Raw genomic sequence first — 9,406 nt, 5'->3', positions numbered from 1 at the left:
TCCCGACTTCGTTCTCTGAGAGAGCAAATTTCTATAACACCTCTACCAACTCCTCTTCCATCGCGCTACTAGAGAAAGACAGATTGTATCCTAAACACTTACCACTAGAAAAACGCTAATCCCCTAGCTCTATGGAGGTAAAAGAGCAAGTAGCCAAATCCAGGTGAACTCACCAAACTGACACTCCAAGCACAGAAAAAAAAAAACAACTAAACAAGAGCAAAGACAGTTATACTACCTAAACCAGATTTCTTACCTTTTATAGAGTTATTGGAGTTTCCGACCAACCGCTTAGGAATTGCGCCTGCCGATGTACTTTTGTCTTTTTTCCTTTTGCTTTTTTTTTTCTTCTCTCGTTAATACCTCTCACCCACCGACCAGCTTCACTATCAGGCTTCCTTAAATGCTGCTTCTTAATGGTGACTCATCCAATTGTTTGTTGAATTCTTAGTGTTGAGAACCAGACTTGCACACAATGTTAGGATCGAGAAGTTAGCTCAGGCTCAAACTTTTGAGTTTTGTTCATTGGTTGTTTGAAATTTTCAAAAGCTTGAAGTTTCCACCAAGGGGAAAGAAGCTCTCTTCCCAAGAGAGAGAAAAAGCCTCTACACGTGAGAGGATTATGTCTCCACACCCCTCCACTCAACTACGAGACTGAAAAAATAGACTACTAGAAAGCAATGTTTTCAGAACCGGACTGGACCGGCCGGTTCGACCGGTCCGATCGCGAACCGGCCATGCTATCGGTCCGGTCCAATATCAAACGGGATGGTAATGGAAACCCGCTACGAATCGCACGAACCGCTAAAACCCGTATGAACCGCGAACCGGCGGTTCTCAAATTTTCAAACAATATTACCTCAAATTCAAAATAATAGCAAGAATGGAGACTGCCAGATTCGAACTCGGGTCTCTGAGCCAACAATAAGTTCAAAATAATAGCAAGAATGGAGACTGCCAAATTTGAACTCGAGTCTCTAAGCCAACAATAAGGTACGTTGCCACTACACCACAGCCCAAGGATGAGGTATTGTTGTGTAGAATTATACTTAACTAAAAAATAAAATCAGATTAAATAAAAAAATCCTAACATTAAGAAAGTGCAGACGGCACATTTCATTTCAATTTCACTTCCTCCGTTTCTCACTCTCGGCTTCTCTAGTTCGCATCTTGATTTTTTTTAAAAAAATTTTTTCTTCATATTTCAAATATTCATATTTCTTTTTTTCATTTTTCTTACAAAATCTCATTCTCTCATGGCTCTTTCTTTTTAATTTTCAACTCTCTCTCTCTCTCTCTCTCTCTCTCGCTATTCTCTTTTCTTTTGTCACTCCCTTTTTAATCAAACCTCTTTATTTTTAATTTATTGATGTTTTCTTCCATCTTTTAATTTTGTTTTTGTCCATTAAATTGAAAAAAGTTAAAAAGAATTATTTTTCTTTAACCCAAATTATTTGATGTCACGACCACTCACTTTTATCTCATTTTTTGTTTCTTATTAAGTTTACATTTCTATTTTTGATTCTCTTGACTTCCTTCGAACTCCAAACTTTCTTTTTTAAATTGCAATATCTAAATCCCAAAGCGTAAATTAAAATTTAAGTTCACAATGTCTAAATTCTCATAGACGTGAATTTTGCATAATTTCAAAATATTGTGATATTTTTGGGTTGGATTTAGATATAATTGAAATTGAAATGAAATTTATTTGTTTTAACTTATAATTTAAAATTTTTATTTTTAAAAATCCAAGTTATTAAAAAATAGTAAACTTTTCATCATATAAAGTATTAAATTAGTCCATTACATGTCTTATTTTGTGCATATATATATTTATATAAATTATTTTTTAAAAAATTTATTGAATCGGGGTTGAATCGATCCGATCGGTTGAACCTCGACCCTTTCACTTCACCGATTAAATTAAGGTCTAATAGTTGAACAAATTTTTGACACTATTTATCTAGGTAGTGATTGGTTACGAAGATTTTTTCCTGACGTTTTGTTTTCTAATTCTATACTGACATCAGAAACCAACGAATTTGTTTGCCTTTTTTTTTTTGTTGGGACCCGGGGGATGGGGCTTGGTCGGGGCGGGGTTGTTAGATATCCTAAAGGAGGAGATCGCACTCAACGTCGTCGTTCGCCACATGAAAACTATCCCTTCTTCGTTCTTCGTTGTATGGTGGAATCTTGGAGAATCAAGGCTCAGTAGCAAGTGAAGATTGTAGGATGATCCTTTAACTTCTAACAGAGGTAATATTTTTTAATAAAATTCAAATTTTTGTTTAAAATTGAAGAATTTGTGGGAAGAGCGGCTTGGATGAATTGAGGATATCAAATGTTTAATTTTGGATGGCTCATCTTCATGTTTTAGACTTTGAAAGCTTAATAGTGATTGCTTTCCATGAATTTGTGTTACAATTTAGTGATAATTTTGTGGGTGGATGATTATAATTCAGCAGTTTGACAATTGTTATTCATGTTTCAAAAAAGTTAAATTTATGTATAATTTCTTTGAGAAAGAAAAAATTCTGGAGTTGCATACAAAGTAGTCATATCTGATGTCGTGTCATGGCCATTAAAATCTTTGGGGAAATTGTCATCTTTTACTTGAATCGGCTCTTCGAAACAAAATGAACAAGTGTTCTTAAGCTGCAGGCTTTGTTACTCAGAACAGCGTCTATTGTGGAGCTTACTGCCTAAAAAAAATGCAGCCAATCAAGCTTCTGCATTGCTTGAGTAGTGAATTGCCGCAGTTAAACGATGATGATTGTTATGATGGATACAGATCTAGTAAAGAGAATGTGACCATTCCAAGGTTTAATGGAGAAGAGGCTTCTAACTTAGATTAGTTTGCTCTGATGATGCAAATTAGTAGGTCCTATAGAAGACTGGAAAATATGAAGTGCCAAATTGAGCGATGCGAATTTAACGAACTGAGATGTAACATCATCAAGAAACTAATCACCAGCAATTTAGAGATGAAGGAAAAGTTAAAAAAAGCAAATGTTTGTCGAGAATTAACAAAATTTTCCAGTTCATTGTCCAGCAGTTAGAAGTTCCTAACATCTTTGAGCAAGTCATGTGTGATATGTCCATTAGTAGATTTAGATACAAAATATATATTTGAGCATATCTTCTTAGAAATGAATTGAAGAAATGGATAAGCTGATGAAATTTGATTAAATAGACTTACAAATGATCAGAGGAAGGATAAAGTAACTTGATCCAAATCATGCCCATCATCTCAAGTGTAAACTCTTAACAAGGACTTTGATTTCCCTATTTTCTTCCCCAATCTTAATTGCTGACTTTTCTGCAGATTCTCCTCACCAATGCACTTCAATCATCTCCAATGTGTATATGTTCACAAAATCCTCCGGAAGTTTTTCAAGGTCTTTTCAATTTTGTAAGATGAGTCTTTCAATCTTGGGGAAATCATCAGAAGAGGCTTTCCATTGAGGAATGTTCAGTTTGTATAAGCTCAAGAACTTGAGTTTCTGAAACTCTTCTTCCACATCCCATATTTTGCCCTCAAAGGCACCAGAAAATAACTTGAGAACTTCCAGGTTTGGTATTTTCCCGCTTGTGGAGGTGTGACTCCATGGAAGGACAGAGTTTGATAAAGTCAATTTCTTTAGATTCAATGGGAGATTGAACTCGCCATTGTTAAGAGGTTCCCATAGCAGAATATCTTGAGTGACTCTAGATGAGTTAGAAAGTTCAATCTTGGAAACTGATTGCAATTCGAGGAAGAATCATAGAATATGCAACTAAGTTTGCAAAGATTTGGAAGCTTCTCTATTATCCTCTCTGCATCCTCACCACAAGAAAGAGATGGGCTGGAAAAGCTGCCCAAATTTTCTAATACGAAGCAATCACCAAACTGTTCATCATCTGAGTTGAAAGAAACGTGGAGGGTTACATGAAGATACCTTAAACTTGTGATGCGCCAAATAGTATTTGGTAAGATGATCTTACGAATTAATCCCTTCACAATAAGAGTTTCCAGTTTCCTGAGGCTGGCTATTGATTGTAGAGTGGATTTCAGATAGCCTCCAACTGCTAAATATCTCAATTGTATCAGGAGTCTAATTTCAACGGGAAATGAAAGACCCAAATTGAAGCATTCAAAATCCAACACACTAAGTAATTTGAAGTTGTGCCAAATGAATGAGACGTTATAAGGGCGTTCAGGTTTTTGAATCTGTAGATGCAGAGAACACCAAAGAGCAGGTGGCGAAGCCAGAAGATCTTGATTCAACAAAATGGTTTCGCTTCAAAATATAGCCAACTGATTGGATGCAAATGATGCATGGTGGTAAAAATCAAACGCGAAACAATAATCAGTACTAGATAAAGAGGCATATGGTTTGTCATACCTGGTTATCAGCTGAAAGAAGTTCTATCTTGGGTTTTAGACTTACAGAAATTAAGGATAAGATCACGGAGGCGAAAAGCTCTAACCCTGCTGTTGGATCTTCTTCTGGAGATTATCACCAAGCTTCTGTCAATCAAATCCATCAAGAAATCCTTGGCTGCATCTTCAAAGCTCTTCTTCCTAGTTTCTTTTTCTCTGTTGCTGAGATCCACCACAATTTCCTGGATCGCTGGTGTACTGTTTCTTGATAACCTCCCAAATATATGTTGGGTGACTTTCTTGGAATCTTGGGCTTCCGCATCAGGGGTTGTCAAACGAATTCCCCTGGCTTTCGTGCTAAGTCTGAACTCCTCCAGCACATTGTCCACCAGAAGAAATCCTGCCATTGACCATCAACCTCAATTGAATCAATTACGTTCTCCACTTTATATGCTGAATCAGTGACTTGATCAACAAGATCTTCTAGCTCTGGATGCTCCTCAATGTCCAACTCTGAAACATTCTCAAAAAAAGACCTCAATGACTTGAGATGTATTTGAATCTCTTCAATGTGGTGCTTCACCAGTGCAGTCGAGGCAGGATTATATTCAGCAGCTCCCCAAGGTTTCTCCATAGAAAATCAGGGAACTTCAGTTTTGAAGTCTTTGGGAATTAAACTATGAAAATTTAGGAATAATCTCTATAAGCTTTGCTTTGGTTGCTTCACCTTATCTAACAGCTCTGAAATTGAAAGCGTGATCATTTCATCTTGTGTTCTCTCTCATTATTTCCTTATCACACAAGATCAAATGACCACGGTTTCAATTTCTGAACTGTTAGATAAGTTGAAGCAAACCAAGGCAAAGCTGGCAGGGATTATTCCTAAACTTCCTAAATTTTCAAAGTTTAATTTCCCAAAGACTTCCAAACTGAAGTTTTCTGTGTATTCTCTCATTATTTTGTTGTCACACAAGATGAAATGACCACCCTTTCATTTTCTGAGCTGTTAGATAAGGTGAAGCAAACCAAGGCAAAGCTCACAGAGATTATTCCTAAATTTCCAAAGTTTAATTTCCCAAAGACTTCCAAACTGAAGTTCCTTGATTATCTGTGGAGAAACATTGGGGAGCTGCTGAAATATAATCCTGCCTCAACAGCACTGGTGAAGCACCACATTGAAGAGATTCAAACACATCTCAAGTCATTGATGTCTTTTTTCAAGAATGTTTCAGAGTTGGACATTGAAGAGCATCCAGAGCTAGAAGATCTTGTTGATCTAGTCACTGATTCAGCATATAAAATGCAGTATGTAATTGATTCAATTGAGGTAGATGCTCAATGGAGTACGTACTTTTTCAGCATCCTAAAAAATACGGCAATTGGTACAAAGGCTTTGAATGCATCCTTTTTGTCCATAATTCTCTTATCTGAGAGATTTAGTGGAATAAACTCGAGCTTCTGAAGGTGGAGCTTGATTTGGTCTTTTCAACGATCCATAAGCCTTTCATCATTCCCGCTCTTCTGTAGTAACAGCTCCATTAGAAATGACTCTTCCTTGGAAATCGAAATCCTAAAATGAAGTATCAGAAGTGAGTTTTTCACCGCAGATGCTGTGATTATCTCGTTCCTAGATGACTTATATAGAGATTTTTCCTCCTTGAACGCTGATTCAATGAGCGCCAACAACTTATTCCTATCTTCTCTCGTTTTTTGGGGCAACTTCTTGGATTATATGCACAGACTCATGCGGATTTGATCACACGCATCCCTAGTATGTTCAAAATTGGGAAGCGCACTGGAGGAAAGTGACGAAGTGTTAGTATTGTTTTTCGTGCTATGGATTTGCACCACAAGGAAAAGCTCTGCTTTAAGAAGACAAAACTTTGTAAGTACCTCAGAACACCAAGGTGAATTGTCTAGAATGGAGATGCCAGTTGACTCATTCAAAGATGCTGTCTCTGCAAGCACTGCATTAATTTCTGGAAAGAAACTTTGTGCTGTGTCCTTGTCATCTAGTATAGCAGTTGTCCAGAAAAAAAGGTTTACCAGGGAACACGCCTCGTTTTGAAAATGTTCATGTTCACGATTGAAGAGATTGCTGCAAAAACTGGAGAATATATTTCCAAGCAGCCTTCCCAGTACAATTACAGTACAGAGCCACAAGGAAATTTAGGTGGAAACTCGTGAATCTGGGATTACTAGGATGAATTTCATGCTGCAAATTCACCAGGAACTCAATCAGCTTACTTCTTGTCACTTGGATTCGGCCTGTGTTGCAATCCAACTCATATTCACTACACCCGTTTGCAATCCATGGGGCCACAGGGAAAACGTGACTAACCCAAGCATCACAACTAGGCCGTACACGAGGTGGATGATGATGATGAGTATGTTGTAGTACATCACCTGTTGCTGCTCCTGAGTACATCACCTATTGCTGCTCCTGCTCAAAAAATTTTCGACCGTCAAATAATGCAACAGGTACTTTTGGATGGACCATACCGTAGCATACAAGGAGTCGACGTGGATCTCTACACTAGAATCTTCATAACCCAAGTGATCAGCCGCCATAGTCCTGATTGTCAACACAATTGATCGAACATGTTCTAGTAAATCTGGGCAAAAGGAAACATCAAGAGGTGGAAGCGGGTGGAGTTGGAATTGGGATGAGCTGTTGCCTCCGCCTCTTGACCACATCAGGTACAAATAGTCAAGAGCTTCTTCAACGTCAGCAATCAAGCGCTTGGTTTTTGTTTCACGATCATGGGCTAATTCGTTCAGGAATTCTTGATCTTGTACCCGGCAACCATCCAACATCTTCATCCTTCCTTCACAGAAACGAATAAGTTCCCGGGCAATCTCCTCACCTGTAGCTTCAATATTCTTGAGGCAGGACTGCATATTTTGCTTCTCGTGTGCAGCAGCATGATCACTCCCCTTGTGAGCGGATTCCCAATGTTTTCTCAAAAGCTCCCAATCATCAGAGACTTTTATTAGGAAATCTGACCGATTCTTTAAGGCGATCCAGACTTGAAGAAGCAGCACCAGCATCAGAAGCAGAATCCATTTATGTCCTAAAGTTTCTATATAGAACAATCTCTCTAAATTACTTTTGCACTTCCTTCACGCAAATTTTTGGCTTTTTATACAATTAGTCAACGCTACCTACTGCATATTTTCTGTTTCCAACCCAAAACAAAGAAACTCTAATGTTTTAGCTACAGCTTTTGGATTGAATTTCAAGATTTAAGATGGATTTTTTTTTAAAAAAATCGGCCTAAATATTTATGGTTAGCATGCAGAAAACAAAAATTTATATGATTCAAGTTTCAATTTACAATCACGGACTACGATGTACCCCGTTATCACGGGTTGCTTACATGTACATCCTTACCAATTAAGTCAATGTACCAATTAGACGAAATCATACTGGTTTCAATTTAAAGTCTGAATGGTGATTCAAAGTGCATTTATTCGCAAATTTACCCCGTAAATGGGTTATATGAATTATGCTTAACACTATTTTAACGTCTGACCAGTCATTCAGATAGATTTTTAATACGTAAAAGCAGTGTCAGCCATGTGAATTCATGTTTGCATTTACCCATCACCTTTGAATCTGACAAGCGCAAATTGGAAATGAAGACTTGGGACTTAATAATTTATTTTCAGTGTGCAACAGCATGGATTTCATTATTTTAATGTATTATTATATATTGGTTTTGTTATCTTGATGTCAACATTTAATAATAGTCGAGAACTCCTCGGCATTGGCTCAGAAAGAACCTTCCCCGGTTAAAACCTTTAATTGGATGGTAACTATTACCTACCTCCTTACCTAATAGTTGTGAATGGTTTCATTGGTTCCAGATTCGAATTTTCTGCAACTTTTACAGCATTTAACAGCTGAGATCGGCCTAAATCGAGTTTGGATTGATATCAACCGTTGATTTGCAATTCAAATGAAATTTCAAGTGGATTTCAAGTTAACGGTCAAAATCAGTCCAAGTTTGAAAAATTCATAGAGGTATTCAATTCAAAAATATGAATTTAGATTGAGTTATTGTTTGAATTTTTTAAATTTGTTCTTTATTCAAATAGTGCTCAAGTTTGCGTTTAATTAGCTTTGAAACCATTGTAACATATTGGCTTTTTATGGGGGGGCCAATGCAAGAGGAGTTGGGAATTTTTTTCAAAATATAAGGGGACAATTGCAAGGGAGAAGGGTATTTTCGAGAAATGGAAGGGAAGGGAAAACAATTGTGACAACACAAACACCTAAATATTAATTAAGTTTTCAAGGCTATTCCTTAAATTCTGCAATATCACCCATCCTTCCACTGTCAAGCTGCAATTCCTTAATAGGTGGCAACACTACATTACTGGATTAGGGGCTTACAAGTTGAATTATGTACTATTCAAACTGGTTGATATTACTTTCGATACATTTGATGTAAATTGATATAGTTTTGGTGTAAATGTCAATTTAGTTGTATAAGTTGACAAGTTCAAATTTGTATCCAAGTTGTATGAATTTGTACTGAAAGTTGCAAAAATTACACTAATCGATTTGAACTAGATGGATGGCCAGGATTATACTAACTGATTTGAACTGGATAAAACTTAACTTGTGAGACCCCTAATCCATTGGGTTGAGCACTTTAGTAATCAATGTCAGATCAAGGGTCTCACAAGTAGAGTTTTGTCCATTTCAAATGTAATTTTTATAACTTCAAGTATAAATTCATGCAACTTACATACAAATTTGAACTTGTCAACTTATATAATTAAGTTGGCGTTTACACCAAAATTGTTTGAATTTACACCGAAAGCTATAACAACCAGTTTGAGTTAGATAGAATTTAACTTGTGGGACCTCCATCCTCGTCCATATCATATTACTGTGCTAACTTGAACGCACAAGTACACATGTACACGTGCAAACGTTCACTAGAAAGATTAATATGGTTATGGTGGAATTAAAGCTTTAGTATCTTCAACTATGCATCAGTTTTGGGCCATTCCTTGTTTCTTTAAGAGCAA

At 36.9% G+C, this 9,406-nt stretch overlaps 1 protein-coding gene across 6 annotated transcripts; it reads right to left on the bottom strand.

The window, feature by feature from the left end:
• Positions 1-3,140: 3,140 nt before the first annotated feature.
• LOC113735000 (uncharacterized) lies at positions 3,141-7,766 on the bottom strand. Of its 6 annotated transcripts, none has more exons than XR_011841714.1 (4): positions 6,257-7,766; positions 4,386-6,158; positions 3,985-4,065; positions 3,141-3,900 (listed from the first exon to the last, which is right to left on the bottom strand). XR_011841714.1 is itself a non-coding variant. In XM_027261874.2 (3 exons), the coding sequence occupies exons 1-3, from the start codon at positions 4,768-4,770 to the stop codon at positions 3,647-3,649; spliced, it is 678 nt and encodes a 225-aa protein (XP_027117675.1). In that variant the 3' UTR covers positions 3,141-3,646. The 6 variants fall into 6 exon arrangements, 4 of the variants coding, with proteins under 4 accessions (XP_027117675.1, XP_071938767.1, XP_027117672.1 ...); XR_011841713.1 differs by having other exon boundaries at positions 3,985-4,068; positions 6,257-7,765; XM_027261874.2 differs by lacking the exon at positions 6,257-7,766 and having other exon boundaries at positions 3,985-4,068; positions 4,431-4,770.
• Positions 7,767-9,406: the final 1,640 nt, after the last annotated feature.

Source organism: Coffea arabica, chromosome 3c (assembly GCF_036785885.1).
Source record: "Coffea arabica cultivar ET-39 chromosome 3c, Coffea Arabica ET-39 HiFi, whole genome shotgun sequence".
Classification (NCBI taxonomy): Eukaryota; Viridiplantae; Streptophyta; class Magnoliopsida; order Gentianales; family Rubiaceae; genus Coffea; species Coffea arabica.
The sequence above is the reverse complement of the archived record's forward strand: the minus strand, read 5'-3'. Positions and strand labels throughout refer to the sequence as shown.